Source organism: Labrus bergylta, chromosome 7, assembly GCF_963930695.1.
Source record: "Labrus bergylta chromosome 7, fLabBer1.1, whole genome shotgun sequence".
Classification (NCBI taxonomy): Eukaryota; Metazoa; Chordata; class Actinopteri; order Labriformes; family Labridae; genus Labrus; species Labrus bergylta.
The window spans coordinates 22,397,554-22,416,039 of NC_089201.1; the positions used below are offsets into that span (position 1 = coordinate 22,397,554).

General features: G+C 39.3%; 1 protein-coding gene across 1 annotated transcript; it reads right to left on the minus strand.

Moving 5' to 3' along the window:
* Positions 1–22: 22 nt before the first annotated feature.
* LOC110004204 (periphilin-1) lies at positions 23–17,670 on the minus strand. Its single transcript, XM_020659756.3, has 10 exons — positions 17,473–17,670; positions 16,977–17,042; positions 15,582–15,655; positions 15,249–15,479; positions 14,704–14,765; positions 12,274–12,336; positions 11,422–11,579; positions 7,868–8,121; positions 7,305–7,442; positions 23–1,213 (listed from the first exon to the last, which is right to left on the minus strand). Coding segments are annotated over exons 2-10 (1,197 nt in total). The 5' UTR covers positions 16,978–17,042; positions 17,473–17,670; the 3' UTR covers positions 23–997.
* Positions 17,671–18,486: the final 816 nt, after the last annotated feature.

Sequence of the window (18,486 nt, forward strand, 5' to 3'; positions counted from 1 at the left end):
TTAAAAAAAAAGGAGAAACCACTTAACTTTGAAGGTTTGACATTTTATTTATAAAACTTTAATGAAAAATCTACAATATAGTCACACGCTGATTACAACTCAAAGGTAAGCAAAATAATGAGCAATAATATTTAATAAATGGTCAGAATTTTCTAAAAGCAATAGTACTTAATGGAAAATACCTTATAGACGTGGAGCCTTCGATACTGGTTTAAATACTTATGTCAGAGAAGGTGTTACTTCCACTTATAGCTGCAACAAATACATATTCTAAAAGTAAAAAAGACCACACAGCACTATCGACTTAGGGAAAGGGGATACGATAAAAGTGTATTTATTTTATTTGTAATATTTTGCTAGTGATCTTATCAGTAGGCCATACCATTAAGATAAAGTCTCTCAAGTAACTAATTTCAGTTAAAGAATCTCATAATAAGAATTGACAGTTTTCAACATGCTTCACGGTAAGAAACAAAATACCTAAATGTGCATATGTTCAGTTTTCAAAGAAACCTGTAATTGGCATTCCTCAATCACAACACTTTAAGTAGTTTACCATAACAATATCCATTCCATTCCTACTCCTGTACATGTTTGTGATGTATTATATATTATTAAAGCTCCTGATTCTTACCGTATATTGTAATACTCCTTGAGAAACTTAGCAAAGGAAAATGAAACCCAATGCTCTTTTCATATACATGCTTTAAATTCTTCATTGAAATCCAACTTATTGATAGCACTGACAGGCATGACAAGTCACAAAGATGAATTGGTGTTAACTTCAGGAACCTTCCTTACAGGTTAAAAGCATCTCATGTCTCAGCAAATGGCAAAGTGCCAACACTTGATTACCTGTTCTTCTTATTATCATTTAAACATATTACTGATACCATAATTTTATTAAACAATATAATTCACATGACAAACGTTTAAATGCCTCAACCCTTTAGAAGATAAAGATAAGGAACAAGAAAGATTTTAGGACTCCATATTGTTATTTCAGTGTTTTGTGACCTGTGGCTTCTGATGATGGTTGCTCTAATACCTCGTCAAGCTCCTTCACAAATTGTTTAAGGGAGTCCAGGCAGCGCTGTTTGATCTCCAACAGGTTCTTATCCAGTGGAGCCTGCAGCATATTATCCAAACTGGGCTCCTTGTCCACCAACATCTTCACCACTGTGCGGAATGTCTCACAGTCCTGCCTGTAATGCTGAACATAAAACAATCACATCAGGAATGTCAATATTCAGAATGGGACTGTGGAGTAAATATAAAGTAGAGATACAGAGCAGGACACTTTATATGGAGGCTCTTTCTTCTGATACATTCAACTGAATTTGTTGCAAACACTGGACATAACATTGTATTCTGAATAAACTGTTGATTTTTCTTTTAGATTAATATGCAAAATACTGACCTAACCTCAAAGATAAGTGAGCACCTTTTTCTGACAGTTCTGACACCCAACCGTGAACTTAACGGCCCAAGTTCTGCACGTGACCCTATTCAAGTGCATGTCTCCCTGTAACAAAGGGGACATGAGGTGTCAAGAGTATGTTACTTGTGCTATAGCATTCTTTCACACCCCTCTTGGATTTTTACTGCTGACCCAAAACGGCTGTTAAGTTCTTTATTATAGTCCCAGGTGCAAGCCCACAACATCTTCATCACCTGGGGGGGAGGGGGGGGGGGGGGGGGCTAAGAAGTGAGGCAGTGTAACAGCCTGTCGAGGAGAAGTCTGGGACATTAGAATCCGCCAAGGTTGAGTATAGAGCCCAGATCAAGACTACACCCTTATTAAAAGTCACTGGGGTGGACTAAATACTTTTCTATTAGTCCTTAATAACTATCAAATCTAGTACCGTGATAGGACTCTAGGATACCTCTCTCCTTACAAAAACATAACTTCAACACACAGTATATTTAAATAAATTGATTATTTCTGGATTTGAGGATAATATAACAAGAGTGAGGTCTTTTACCTGCTCTTTTGTAAAGTGTCTGGAGATAATATTTTGTTATTAGATTGATTGATATACTTCATCTTATTTTTTTTAAAAAAATCACTCTGCATACATTTTCCTCAAGTCTCAGGAGACATGGATGCTTCTTAGCTATGAGCTTTTTGATTGTTGGATAAAATTAATTGCAACTATCAGTCTGTAAAATGAAATACAACACAGACGGTCTGCTTTGGTGACTTTGAAGGAAAATACCGCCTGTCAACTTAGATCAGCGACCAGTCTTGAGGAGAATGTGAGGTTAACCGGTTAAACGGCTTTATTCCAGGCTTCTGTCAGTTAAGGGGATATTTAAAACCACAACTGCTGTGTCTTTGCCTAGATACATATTACATAATATGTATTTAGGCTAACTCATATTTGTGTATCCATCAATTTGAACAGTGATCACAAGAGTTTTTTTTGTAAAAAACCATTACATCCCTGTCACAAGACTGAATTGTACTTGATGAGAATTTTATAGTTTCCTGGAAGGGAAGTTTCTTCAACGTATGATTTACAGAAGTACATCACTGAGAGAATGGAAGGAAACCCGGTGTACCACTGGGATTCTACACTACATAAAAGCACAATTAAAAACTTTGCCACGGTCATTTTCAGGATGAACTTTTCTTTGAAATTCTGGGAGGAAGTTTGGCTGGGTGGTACTTTGAATACAGAAAAGGTCAAGAAATAAAAATACAACAACAAAACAGCATTGAACAATAATGATGGAAATGATTTGTCTCATGGGAAAAACTCACTAAAGGTCCAACGGACTGCTTTGGATATGCTCCTGACCTGGCTGTTCACATATGAACCTCGCAGCAGGAGACTATACCTGTCAGATGGGAGGGGGGGTGTATGGAGTCCCCTATACGACACCATAATGAGAATATTTGCCTTAATATCGATGCTACGTGTAGTTCAACAAAATCACATTATCAACAAGAGAGCAGAGAACAACACACTGACGAACAGAAAACGTGATGCAGCAGTTTAATTACGTGCACAGATATCGTACCGGGCGCGTGCATACCCTCTATGCACTGACTCCAGTCACTGGATATAAATGTAAACACCCTTTCCTATTGGCTCGAGGTGAATTCTCCGGAGAATATCCTGTGGCGTTCTCACATCAGCTCACTCGGACTTGCTGCAGAAAAAAATACTAGGGGGCAGGCAGGGGAAACTCCGGGTGAAGTCCAAGTGAAAAATGTGGCTGTTTGCATTCACACATTCAGCTCCTCCTGGAAATATCAGGAGTTTTTCAGGAGTTTTCTGCAAGTGTGAAAGCACTATAAGATAAGTAGAAGAAATTTCAGGTGCAGAATTGATTATATGAGTCAGACTTAGACCAAATAAGATTAAATGAGGTTATGTGAACTTAATACACTAAAGAGAAACTTTGTGAGGAAACATGAAAAAATGGAATACGTTAAGCTACTACATCACTTCAACTCTCCCTTTTTTTTTTTTTTTTTAACATTTAATTTAATTTCTCTCACTCTCTCCTTGGTGAAGATCTGTTCATTTTCTCCTTCCTAACCCACATTATGTGCAACAGCACATGAATTGGGAAAAATATACACTCTAGTTACAGAGAAGAATTATCAAATGATTCAGATTGGGCAGAATCCCTATTGAGAATCTTTTTTTTTTTTTTTAGTAATATTGTTGTTGTATCAAAACATTTATTTCTGCACACAAGAAAGTCAAGTCACGTCACTTACAACAGGAATATCCCAGACTGTGGGAGATGTTTGGACTCAGTTGATGATTTAATGTCTGCAGATCATGTCAAGCGAATTTGCGGCCCCACATAATGACAGCCTTCAGCCCTGACCACAAGGAAGTGAGAGACACACACACACACAACACACGTGTGGCCAGCAAAGCACAGGGCCGACTTCATTCAACACACAGGTTTGCGTCAGTCTGCATGCTTTGTGAGCTGTACATTCACAGGCAACTTTGAACCCTTTTAATATCATCATACTATACAACACGACCAAGATTTTCTGCGGACTTCCACCTGGCTATCTCTTATGTGCAGATTTCTTTCTTTGATAATGTTTTTTTTGGCGAGTGAGAATTATTCAAGAGAGGCAAAATTGCTTCCAGGTTTCAGATGTGAGAAGAAACACTGGCTAAATGAGAAACACACGCGTGTGGTGTATGTCCCACAAAGCATGTGCACCTCTAATCACTTAGGCTTGATTATGTTTGCCATCTTTTCAAACTTAACCGCCCAAAGCTGCTCCCAAGCTTCAGCCTATATTAACGGTGACTATATTTTCACTTAAGTATATTATACATAAACACTTAAAATCCTCAAAAAATGATCTTGTTATGAACTCAAATTAAAAGGTTTCCCTAAATTACACAGTGAGCAATCTGTTGGTAACATGCACATGACCACGCATACATTTGTGTGAGATGGAGAGCATCACTCCACGCTTATTACTCCACTTAATAATTGCAAAGCAAAATAAAAAAGCCTGCTACTTCTGTGAAAACTACTCCCATGTTACTCAAACAGGAAGTGTGCTTTTGACCTGAGCATGCGCTGAATGTTTTTCGAAAAGGTTACAGGGAGGTTTTTGCATTAGTTCCTGTTTTGGACTTGGCCATGAGCTGATCTTCTATTTTGATAGTAAGGGGCCACACAGGACGGGCTGGAGACCCAACAGAGACTGGGGGACAACACTCAACACTTAAAAAGGTGCGCTCCTGCCAAAATCTGATGTTTGTGGAGGTCCGTATTGTGAAGACACTGACAGGAGTGTTCACTGGGATACCAGGTGGGGGTTGGGAAAGTGTAGCATTGAGTGGGTTTATACATAAGGCACTCACATGGGCGTTTAGTGAGGCTCTGTTCAAATGAGCGCTGATGCAGGCAGGGGTCCTGCATAATAAAAGGGAAGTAGGGTAATGACTAGAGGGCTGGTACACATTAGGGGATATTAAAAGAGCCATTTTAATCACTCGAGCTGCAAAGCGGACCTCTCAATGGAGGGGCTAATGCATGAAATGGATATGTTTCATTTGTGCTGATTGAAATGATGTATGGACTTCTCTGAAAATCACTCCAAGGCACTTAGCTAAGTTTTCAATGGACATTTTCAGAGTTGTTTTTATTTCACATGCTCAGATTTGCTCTGTGATTGGCCCCAAGAATAATTAATAGCTCTATTGGTATGGTGTTAAGTATAGTGATGATAGTTTACAAAACAACTGCACGCTTGTTATCAGAGCCTTAAAATTAGATTTAACGTTGTGAAACATTGTTTGACACGCAGCGTGAAGGTTTTCAATTTCATGTTTTTACCTTGAAACACCCACAGAAAATATGCATAACAGCAAGATTTGAGTAAAAATACAGTGAGCTATGCTGGCATGACAAATCCATTTCTGACTGACCGCCCAGTCCAACACTGATATGGTTATAAAGATTTTTGCTGGGTAGAAAAATAGCCCAATTGGGAAAACCAATAAGGACGGATAGGTTTATTAGCGTGTATGCTACATGCTTGTTTTGCACTAACTGATATGGATTGGACCTGTTCCTCTACACAGGTTTATGGAGGTCTAAGATGAAGCTCTACCCATGAACTGTATCCCCAGGTTGGCAATCTACAGCAGCAATGGATTATTGTGTGTTTAACTGAGCCCGGGGCAGATGTTACAGTAAAGACAGAGATGAGGTTTCTGCCTCTCACCATGTCTGCAGGAGCAGTAGGAAACGGCAGGGTAAGCATGTGTGAGCGAATGCCAAGAGACGTACCACACTGTGGGTGGGCCGCCTGCATCCTGCAGGGCAATTCCTGCCCTGTTTTAACGGGAACAGATAAGTGGTACTGTAGTGCGGAGGGATGATGGGGAAGGAAGAAAGTGGAACTCCAAATAGCAGACCACAAGAGGCATCACAACCTCGGGTGTTAAGGACTTTTCTGCTGACTTATCCTCCTTCTCTTCATCAATAAAATGCTTCTTAAATATTAGGTGCAGCAAGCCGAGGCGCATTATACAACTTTTTACATCAACCCCTTGACTATCTGCCAAATCCTGGAGCTGGTGTAAAACCGTTGTCTTTAATGGCTGTCGCACTTTGAGATTAGGGTATACAGCCCACACATGTAATGTCAGGCTATAATACAACAAGATGAAACCATAAAGAACTGATCCCAGCTGCAGTTTACAAAACAAGATATTTATATATCTGTAAAAAGTCACATTAAAAGGACGGTTGTGGTGGGGCGCTGGTGGCGCAGTGGTTAGTGCGCGCGCCCCATGTATGGAGGCTGTCGTCTCAAGCGGGCGGCCCGGGTTCTTTCCCCACTCTCTCTCCCTGATTTCTGACTCTATCCACTGTCCTATCTATCCATTAAAGGCCCAAAAAGCCCAAAAATAAATCTTTTAAAAAAGATCCCCAGCTTCTGCAGCCACATGCCAGATGTGTCCTTGGGCAAGACACTTAAGACCAAGTTGCTCCCACTGCTTCGTCGGTGGAGTGTGAATGTGTATGAATGTGATGAATTACTTCTGATGGTCACTTTACATTGCAGCCTCTGACATCAGTGTGTGAATGGATATGAATGAGTAGGTGTGACCTGTGGTGTAAAAAGCGCTTCGAGTAGTCAGAAGGCTAGAAAAGTGATATACAAACGCTTGTCTTTTTACCATTTAAGAAAAATGAAGCCAAAAGCTTGACTAAATGTGTCTTTTGTAATACTTTAGGGCCTCTAAGACTCTTTTACATCTGTACCTACATATGTCCTGTGTAACCTTGACTTGAGATATTAAAGGTTATAAGGATCAAGTATAAGAATCAATCTTAACTCAACTTCAAGTAAGTTACAGAGACTTAACAATAACAATAAATAACAAAATAAAATAAAAACATCATTGAGGAGTTTTTTTGTCTCAGGTCTTTGGGTCTCAGGATTTTTCAAAATGTCATCAAAGTACATTACAGTACATTCAATCTAGATGGAATAAAGATGATTATGTCTATGCTGTGGATTAAATGTCTCTTTATGAAATCAACAAACAACAGGTTGTCTTGTTTTAAGTTGCAAAAGAAAATGTGTTAGAAAATTGAGATGACAGAAATCCGTTTACATGTTGCTGATTAGAAAAAAGCTTATTGCAGTATTTGGAGGAATACGAGGAATACGACCAAACGAGAAAGGTTCAGGTCTAACACAGAGAGTGAAGAAAAGTGCTTGTATAGCTTAAGCAACAAAGAGTCGAGAGCTTTCACAGAAGTAAGGTCATTCATGGAGCAAGTCTTACTACCTTCTCAATTTCCAGAGCCTTGGTCTTAATGGCCTGCATACGGCGAGCCTTGAAGTCCTCGTCTGGTGTCGGTTTTGGCTCCACGCTTGCAGCCACCACCTCCTCCTCCGTCTCCGCTGCAGATGCTGAAGGTTTTTCCTGGCAGGCCAAAGGTCAAGGGTTAGAGCTGAGGTCACCGAGTTAAGAAGCTGCTTCTGATTTCAAAGTGTTTCAAAAAAGTGAGACAACTACACTCTCTTACGGGTGTTGAGTTCTTGTTTTCGTACATGTGTCGTTGTGCATGCCGCATGTCAACAGTCAACAGGAATGTGCTGCCTAATACAGTACAGCACTCTGATTGAAGGATCCTTACAGCCAAAGTGAAGGCTTGAATCATACTTTTACACATGCAGTTAAAGCAAATGTTGACTCCTGTCTTTTCCTCATTAACTACAAATAATGTACTTTTTTTTAAATTTTTTAAAGTTGATTAGTTAGGTGCTCATAAAACAAAGTATGTGTTACTGGATTATAATCTATTTGTAGTTTTTCTCCTTGCCGTGTGTTCTCACATTGAAACTCACATTCAATTCTGCTTTCACTTTTGAAGACCCTGAGATTGGCAAAGTCTCCTCCTCAGAGCTCTTGGAAGTGCTTGTGCTGCTTGGAGCGTTTGTACTGCTTGTAGGGTGGCTGCTTGGAGGGTGGCTGCTTGGAGGGTGGCTGCTTGAAGGGTGACTGCTTGAAGGGTGACTGCTTGGAGGGTGGCTGCTTGGAGGGTGGCTGCTTGAAGGGTGACTGCTTGGAGGGTGACTGCTTGTCCCCGCACTGAGTTTGTCTATGGAGAAAGATTCATGACAGACAAATGGAAATGTTAAGAGCAGTGGACAGAAAAACACATTATCATCGTCATATGATGACTCTAAATAAAAAGTTCAGACTATGGGGAGTCAACTATAAAGAGCGCTTGATATAAAGAATAAAAAACGGGTGACGACAGCATTCTTTTATTGAATTTTGCTCTGTACTAAAAGAAACCCTGGGGGAGCACCCCAGTGGGTCAGTGGTCTGGGACGCGTGCCGAGTTCACTGCAGCATCCTTGATCGAATGTGGATAGAGATCTTTGTTGTTTTTTAGTTCCCTCTCTGTAGACATGAGCCTTGGCTCTGTCCACTGACTAATAACTGTCTTATATCTGCAAAATACCACAAATAATATATTTTTAAATACCCAGGGGAACAATAACTTTCTCCTCTTAGGGATGAAACACTCTCACTTAACATCATGTACAATTGCAAAACCTCGACATTCTGAAGCAGCAGAGAGAATAAATCAGTTTTATTTGATATTCCCTTGTTGCATCCTCCCACACAATGCTGGTGGAGAAGTTCAGCTGTGCCTTAATTGAAATATTGTTCTCGGCTGGCTCCAGTGTGTCTAGGAAAAAACAAATATGGCCAAGCTGTTTGTTTTTGCTGAAGAAGTCCTCCATAGTTATCAGAAGGAGCCAAGGTAAAGCCGCAATTTTAATCTGAGTCCCTCAGCAGGAGAATAGAGTCCCAAAGTGGACCCAAAGTGGGGTCTCCAGGACCCCACAAGGTCTGATTTAAGGTGAGGTACACAAGGAAACTCACCAAGCTGCAAGGGAGAGAGAGAAGGTCGCCTAATGTGATAAATCCATGTCTTAAAAAGAATTCCAATTGTAAGTAAGATTAAAAATGCTATCTGCATTTCTACCACAGTCTCCTTCTTAATCCTTGTAAGAAGCAATGTGGCAAACTAACATATTAAAATGTGATTTCTGTTTTTACCATTGAAATGCAACCTCCCCTCAAACAGGGACTTTTCAGCAGGTAAATAATGCCCCTATAATGTAATCTAGACCCTGTGCTGGTAACCTACTGAGGTCCTCAAAGGTTCCTCTAAAGGTTCCTGGGCAAAGTTCCAGCAGTGGAAATGTGGCAAAAAGAAAGAAAAGGTTCCAAAATGAGGCCGGGGATAGCTAAGACATCTTAAGTGTTTAGAAAAAGGTTGTCAAAATGTCCAATACATCCATACATTTAATTACAACGTGCTTTAAAACGACACAATCTCAGCTATTCTTTCAGTGTCTTCTCAACAGAATCGATAAGTACCAAAGTTTAGGAACAGAAATCACAAATAGAGTCACATTTTCAAACCAAAGCTGGATTTAGTGAAGGCTGAAGCCACACTTCATACCGATATTTCAGAGGGGATATTATAATTCTGTTCATTACTTTAATTTACCCTACTTGTAGTTCTTATCATTACTATAAACAGAATGTCAAATGTTGGAATGAGTCGATTTACATTTTTTGTACCAGCTTTGTTTGCAGGGCAGTAATAAAAATAGACAATTACTCTATTTCGGGTCACAGGAGGTCATGTTTTGTTGCTGTGGTATCAAAAGACATCTCTAGTTCAGCATGTCTAAAACATTACAGCAGAAAAGTTACCCGAGTAAAGGTGAACATGTTTTCTGATTATTCATGCTAAGTTTTCTCGAGCAGCCTGGTTACTTTAATATATTAAAGTTGTACTGTATATATATGTTATAAAGTCATATTTATATGTCAACACACTGTGTTTGCAACACCAGGAAAAGTGCCAGCTAAGAAACTTCCCATACCTTTAGTTCTAAGCCATACAGGTGGTGGGCCCAGTTGGAAGCTGCCCCCGTGCTACTCACTAATAAAAGTCATCATTGATCAAGATATGTGGAAGAGACATTGTACACAGCTTCTGTGAAAAAAAAAAAAAAAACCTCTTATACGTCCTCACTAAAACCCCTACATTCTTGTACTTAGCCTTGTTGACCTAATTAGTATACCAGATGGGTTTGGAGGTGTGCTGTACAACTGTTCTGAGATTTATTGCATCTTCAAAGGGTGGTGAAACATGGGGCTAAGCTTTTAACACATTCATTTGTTGACGCATCTTAGAAATCAAAGCACTGGAGAAAACACTGTCCTCCCTGCTTTACCTCAGACTCATAACAATGCTCATGACGGATAACTTCAAATAAAAAGTTAATTAATGCGTTTCATTGGCTCAGTTATTAAATCAGATATTAAAGCCCTAAAATGTAACAAAAGAAGGCGTGTAAAATAAAGGACCCAAAGCAAAGTGGTTTTGAAGACATCGTTAAGTGAGTGCACGACCCGCTAAAGGAAGGACTGGCTTTTGAATCCAAAGCCAAACCACCCCAATAAACCAAGGGTATCTTTTTCCCAGCCTCTAAAAGTGTGTATGATGTTAGGGTAATTAACATTTTAACGCGTTGCAGCACACCTTGACCCTTCACACTGCACACCAACTCTGAAAACAGATGCTTCACCTGGAATGGTATAAAGCCTTCAGACTTTACCATTATACATATAAAGAATCTCACTGATGTTGACCTCACACGCCCAGTTTAACAGCTAGAAGAACAAATACTGTATTAGATTGACATGGCTAACTCAGATTTTGCATTCTGACAGGAATCAAATATTCTAAGATGGTGTGTAGGTATTGAATGTCATATAGTTCACACAGGCAGCAGCACAGACTGCTAAGCCCAGAACTGATCGTTTTTCACAGCAGATTTTCAAAGTAAAAGTATACTGGATATGGGAAATAGAGACAGGTTTGACCCTTTGTCCTCCTCTTTCTTGATACAGTGTTATGAACGACGATTGATCTCCTGTTAGCTTGTTTGAAATTGAAAAAGTTAAACCATGATAGGATGGTAGAACTATCAGTGATATTTATGAGTTGTAAAAGTGTGATAACAAAAAGAGAACAAGAGGGAACAGACTCATATCTGCCATGTGACTTTTGGTGATGTTGCCTATACATGCACTGTCCACTAAATCAACTGGCACTGTTGCCTTGAAGATAGCACCAAGCAGTGTTGTTCTCCTATTAAACCACAGATTCATGACTGATATTAATGAACAGGTTTGGTTTGGGTACACATGTATCCCAGCAGCATGTTTTGTTTCTGCTTGTGTTGAATAACTAACACTAACCCTTTAATTTTTTCCCCCCGATCGTTGTGCAAGATTGTACCAGAGTCTTTTGTAAATCTGCAAACCTGATTTATTTGTGATCTATAGAGGACAAAACACATACGTCTGTGGGTGTAGCTTTTGTCTCTGTCTGGGGAGAAGCTCCTGCTGCGGCTGTTTGATCCAGAGCGGACTGGTGGCTGGGTGGCTTCCCTCCTTGAAGGAGACCGGTCCCGTTTCCCTCCTACAGGCGGAGAGTTCCTGTAGTCACCATGGTCTTCTCTATGGAAATAAATGACATGAGAAGTTTAAAAACTAAACTACAGTATATTGTAGAACTATAAAAATAACTTTAGACTCTGTGCAGCAAAATATTGTGTAGTATATTAGTGACAAAACACATAAAACCGATAAAAAAAATAATAATTATAAAAGGAGGCTGTTCTTGAAGCAAGGATTTGAAAAGTAGCCATGGGAATTTATACTTTTAAAGGAATGTCCGCTGAAATAAAGGATTAGCCTACATGAAAACTAAACTTTCCTAATGAGCAAAATGAAATCTTTAGAGTTCTGGGTAGCCTAACGGTTATGTCGCACACCTAATGTATCTATTTGCTAAAGTCCTCGTTGTTGCGGCGGTGGATTTGAATCCGACCTCAGCCCTTTGCTGCATGTCATCACCCACTCTCTCCTTCCAGCATGTCATGTCTCTCCTCAGCTGTCCTATCTAATAAAAAGGCAAAATGCCCAGAGAATAACTTAAATAAAAAACACAAGAAAATAAGACCTTTAGCTGTGTAACAAACACATAATGTCAAATATCTAATGGAGAACATGCACATTGGGCATATCTTTCTCTCAGAAATATTTAAGAGTGGAAGAAAAGTGTTGTTTAAAAAATGGTCTGAAGTTAGACCTGCAAAGAGAGATGGTGAGTGGTTAAAAGAATGCTGGTAAACCACGTGGATATACTGACCTGTGAGGAGGACCGGATCCTCGACCTTTCTTACCAAAGTAAGGTCGCGCTCTGCCATTGTTTCTGAAAAACATTTTTTTTTAAAGATACAAACTCAAAAATACAGAAAATGAATGACAAGAAACACTTTTTTTTTTCCAAACAAACGTCCTAGCAAAATGTGATCGACAAATCAAGAATATGCTATTCAAATGCGTAACTCTTGTCATCACTGCTTTGAGAAAAAAAAGTTGTGACTGAGTGACTCTTGATATATGAAGGAAGAGCATATATTGGAACTCAGAGGGACACTGTGGGACAGAAGCAATCTTTCACATTGGCACATTCAACATACTATGGCTGAAAGTTTGACAAGTGTGTGTGTGTGTGTGTGTTTGTGTAGATGGAAGACCCACGGTTAAACTTAACATGGAGCTGGAGTCACAGAGCACTGTCACTTAACCCTGTCACACTGCACTGTATTGCATGTAATGACCAATTTCCGACTTTTCATCTAACACGTGACAGGGCTGTTACAAGTACTGAAAGGTCTTTGTTTGCTGCACCTCATTTTCTAACAATTTTCCAGACCCCGAGCTTCCGTCCGAACAACAACCTTAAAGAGCCAGAGGTAAAAATTACCCAGAGGCACCTGGCTGTCACGACCTCTGGCTGAACTCAAGCCACATCTCAAACAAAGAGCAGGTCTAACAAGGCCTCAAACGTTTACGACTCATGGTCTGTTTGAAGTAGCCAAGACTCAGCCTGCCCTTAGCCAATCACTGAACGACATCCACAAAGTATAAAGATAACTTCAAAAAAGGTATGGATTAAAAAATTAAGATGCTCGCCTGAATAAGAACAAACTAAAGTTATAAATCAAGCATTTGTCAAATCGACAGTCAACCAGAAGAACACATTTGAAAGGCAACGCTTTATCACAGAGCCTGAAATAAACTGTGTGAAGCATTGTCTTGACTGACTTTCACTCTACTGAAAACAACACCAGGACACTGCCATCATTTGCTGAGTCATGTAGCCCAAAAATAGCCCAGAGTCTCAAGAGACAAAACAAACTAAGAATAACATCTATCTGTATATTTTGGACTCCATTGCTGAAAAAAAAAAAAAAAGGGCCTGGCTGACTTGTTTGTCACCCAAATCAACTTCAACTTTATTTGTCCCCGAAGGGCGATCCTTTTTGCGGCACGGCATAACAGGACAGAAAAAAGGCTAAATACATTTAAAAAGCTAACAGGGTAAAATGAAAGAGGTACTGAATGTAGCAGCCTTGGAGAAACAACAGTGATCTTTGACTGATGCTCTTTAGCAGCTTCTATTACACACAGAATATAGTGAATAAACCGACTGGCTGTGTTTTAACAGGCAGGTCATTGAAATAAGACAGAAAATAATGTAGTGTGGTAGCTGTTATCCTTTTATAGAGAGAGGCAATTAACGTGGAGCTGTACATCAGTCGGTGAGTACAGTTTATAATCCACAATCATTTTCACTTTACCTCCTTGTCAATGTGTCAATTAGAATATCTTGTTCAAGCTGAAGCTTTCCCTTATGCTGTATTTCATCTCTGGGCTGACATGAACACTTAAAATAATTGTGGGGTATTATTACGTGGATGCATTGGGAAATAATACAGCACATACGGCACATTGTGATGTACTGCAGGAAGGGCCAAAGGAGACACATCATGACATTTGTCGATCAGAATATTTGAGATGTGTGTGGGTGTTAAACTGAAGAGGGAGTGGCCCAGTAGTTTTTCCTCTCAGGTTGGGGTGCAGGGGGTGCAGGGGGGGGGGGGGGGGGGTTGGGTTGTTGGGCTGAGTGAGTAGACACTAGTGCCCTTTGTCCCCCCTCTCTACCCTGGTATGACTCCTGGTAAGGGGAGCCAGGGCCCTTAAACTGTTGGTATGTTTAAGTGGGCAGGGTGAGGAGAGCGTCTGTTCAATGGAGGATTTATAACTGCTGGATTTAGCAGCTCTAGATGAGGTTAACCACTCAAGATTAATTCAGAAGTATGTTTAATGTCAATGAAAAACTTTTCCTTGGCTTATTTTTCAAGGCTTCACTTTTTTTTTGCCATAGCAATTGAGAAAGCAAATATTTGTAATAGTAGACGTCACATTTTTACCTCTGGGAAGATTGAAGGACACATATTTTTTTTTTTTAAAGCAGTTGTTTTATAGCCGATGACCTTGAGCAACCCACACTTTCCTGAACATATAACATTTACAGAAAGCTACAACACAAAAATCATCAAATCTCTATCAAGCTCATGATGTTTAAAAATGTGAAACGCTGAACTCTGCCTCCACCTAGTGGCCATTCTTCTGCATTACACAAATAATTTGGCAAAGCAACTAACATCTTTTCCTAACTTGACGAGATTTATTTCATGAATTTAATAATAGAAGAATCATTATAAATTACCTTGAGGCTAACTGATGCCTCAGATCATCTCGGCCATAAGACTGTTGGGGGTATGGGCCTTCCTGAAATAAACAGAGACAGATACAAAAAGTGAATGGCAACTTTCCAGTAAGGAAAATGCAGTTGCCCAGTTGCCGACGTAATGTACAAATATTTGTGAACTTTAGACGGTGCTCTGTCTTTCACTGGCAGCGGCTTTTGAATAAAATATGATTGGACATCAGAAGTTTTTTTAAAGCTTCTGTACTGTTTGGTCATGCAAACAATGGATATTTTATTATTGTTTAAAAACACAAGGTATCAAAAAGTATTGAAGCATCAAAAAGTTTTAGAACATTAACAAGAATACAAACTGAACAGGTGATGCCAAGTTACGCTGCCATGCACCAGAAGAGTATAAAAGAATTCAGCTCTTTAACATCGACGTAAACAATGCAGGATGGAATAATTACTATTTAATAAATCAAATGAAAAGAGGATTCTTTTTGATCAGATAATAAGTTTTAGCATAAATAAAATAACAATACATTCTAAACTTGTCTTACATTTCGGGGTGGAGGAGACTTTCTGCGAAAATTGTCAAAGTTGCCGTCATCATCATAGTATCGACGATCGTTGGGTGGGTAACCACAATCACCCTGATATTCTCTGTCATCCTGGTAATTCCTACGACCACCATACCACTGGTCACCATCGTAGCCTCTCTCAAACTCGAACCCTGGCCGGGGCATTTGGCTCCTCTTGTCAACAATGTTGACAACTCTGTGGACTGTCACCTGAAATGAGAAGAACCCAACACTTAACCAAGTCTTCCTGCTCAAGGTTCAAGATGCTGAGTCAAACTAATGTATTATATGTCAAACATAATCCTCACTTACCTCTCTCGAATCCATTCCTGCAAATTGCTGTTCATAAGCCTCTCTAATTGAATGTCGACCATGTCTGTATGCCACTACAAAATAAACAAAGCAGTGTATTGGTTAAAGTATGAGCACACACGGCTTCTGGTTCTAAAGTCAGCAGCTGAATCAGAAAACGGAGAAGTCAAGTCAGTGTATCATTTAGAGGAAAAGTGCCTCAATTCAATTCTGTTGAATTGTGGCAAGTCACAGTTTGGAGCTCGATCGTTCAAAATGTAGATTCTAACAAGACACTGCCACACATTTTCAGGGTTCCCCTAAAATTCATACAACCATCTCAGGCCATGATGCTCTGTTGCCAGACTGGAGAGACATTCTGAAAGCACACTGATATGTGGATGAAGGGAGGTGTTATGCTGTGGTTGAGCATCTTTCTGACCACCTGTGATCTATGGTCGCATAGCCAACCCCCAAAATGAACATCAATCATGGCATTCTGAGAAAACTAAATAGATATATGCTTTAGAGTAGTGGTTCTCAACTGGTGGGTCGGGACCCAAAGGTGGGTCGCAGAGCCATTTTCAGTGGGCCGCGAAAGTGTGCCAGGAAATAAACTTGTTTAAAAAGAGCTTCACAGACTTCTTTACACCATGTTGGGTTTTTTTTTCCAGTTTCTTGCTTCTGTCACATGTTTTGTACCAACTGAGGTCCTAACTGCACAATTTGTCTGTAAATACATCTGATTGGTTGAAAAATATCATCAGGTCTCGTTTTTTCCACAGAGGAGTTGGCGGTGGGTCCTGAGGCTAGACGAGTTGACAACCACTGCTTTAGAGAACAATACGTAAACGTTGCAATGTATAACACACAGCGGCGTAAACCCACTATTCCAGCTATCAGGTAAAAGGAATCAAATACTGACAACACTGACCTCACAACATTCAGAAGTGTTCCCTTCACATTTTTTAAACAACAAAAACTGCAATAGTTCTAAAGGGTTGGGAAGTTTCTCTTTAACTTTACAATCCTTTATTTTATTTATTATTCATTCTGAGACAAATCAGGGTGCATGGCAAACAACTTATTTATATAGGGAATTATTTAAAATACATTTCGTATCTATAGTTCCTATTGATCATAGGCAGAGGTATCCTGAGATTTGGGCTAGATAGAATCTTTAATAATGAGGAAAAAGTATAACAAACGCAATATAATGGTCCACAGAGACTCAAATGGTCCACAATTGGCAATCTTAGTCACTACAATTGAGTAGGACAAAGCGCTGACTGTTTTGTGGGCTCTAAATCGTGTATTTCACTATCTGCAGTCAAAAATCTGACCGTATTGAAGGAAAGGAAACATGTAACATGATCAAGCTTTTAAAACGTGCATAAATGTTGTTGTTCCACTTACTGTTGGAAGAGTGTCTGTGGAGTACAGTGTGGTGTCCAAATGAATCCTCAGGAGAGAATAACAAACCTGTACAAGGGCAAAGATTAAAACCTTTGTAGTCCATATCAGTATTTATAAATCCCAAACCCAACACAAATATCAAAAGAAAGCCCTGTAACACACACATGAACATGTCTACTTCTTGCAAACCTACAAGTCTGCAATAACTTCATGATTTCTGACATGCCAAAATGTTGTATCAATTTCGTAATGCAAATACTAAGCTGTAAACAAATGGGAAGTTCAAATCAAGAGCAATACAGTGCGGAAGTCTGCATGAGAGAGAGCAATAAGACCTCACAGGATAATACCAAAGCAACAACTGACTGCGTTTTGCTCATGTCTCATGTTTAGATGACTGATTATCTTGTAATCTGGTCCTGGCAACGTTGTAAACAAACGTAGCGTAGCGTTTAAATTAGCATGCCAAATCAAAGTCGAAAGAAAAATCACTCACCAAATAATGACTTCAATACCTCTGGACGTTTTGCATACTTGCTTTACCGCTAAAAGGACATTTGTAGAAGCAAATGTTTAAAAAAAAAAAAAAAAAAAACCTCTAAACGTGTCACTCTCTTTACATGTGCTGGTAAAACCAAAACAATCCGCGCTAAGCTAATACACCATTTCCGTCTTCCTTTTTCTTCTTCTGCGTTGGGTTTTTAAAGGCGGTTGTTAAACGGTGTTAGGCGCATTATCGCCCCCTTGAGTTCAGATCGGAGCTGTTACTAATACTTCTGTCCAAACAATCTAGCATTGCATTTATGTATCACACATCCCCTGACCTCATCTGTTACATATCTCTCACGAGTGTTAAACATTATTGGTTGCACATTAAATCAGTTTCTCTGTTAATATTTAAAGTCTATGGTTCCTGTACAGTCCGATTACTGTCTCGTCTTCTTCGCGGTGCACAGAACTCCAGAAATATTCTACTCTTCCACCCTCTGGTGGTGCCTGATGGAAGTAAACAAAATGTTGATTTACATTTTCTTTAGTAATGGTGACAATAACTTCATGTGGAAAAACGTGAGTTAAATGTAATAAATGAGTGTGTTGAAGTATTTAAGGTAAAATAACTCAATATAAAAAGAATGGACTGTTTTATTAACTAACTTTGTTACTTTAAGGCTATTAGTTGGTCACATTAAGGCAACATTTTGTAGTGAAAACTTATTTTAACCAACCATTTAATATGCTGTTTCGATATTTAAACAATACTGTAACCTTGATTACGGCACAAAGTAGAGTTTTGGCTTATTTCTATTCCTTGAGTGAATTACCCTTATGAACTTATTTTATTAAGATGTATGTACACAATGTTGTATTTAACTTAGTTCAGCAGAAATTATTCCACTTAACTAGTTTATGTGTACAGAATTGAGTTTAGAATTAAATACGGCTATTATTTCATTTTCATTCACTGCTCTTTAAGTATTATTCATGTTTACATGTTTTGTAACATCTAATT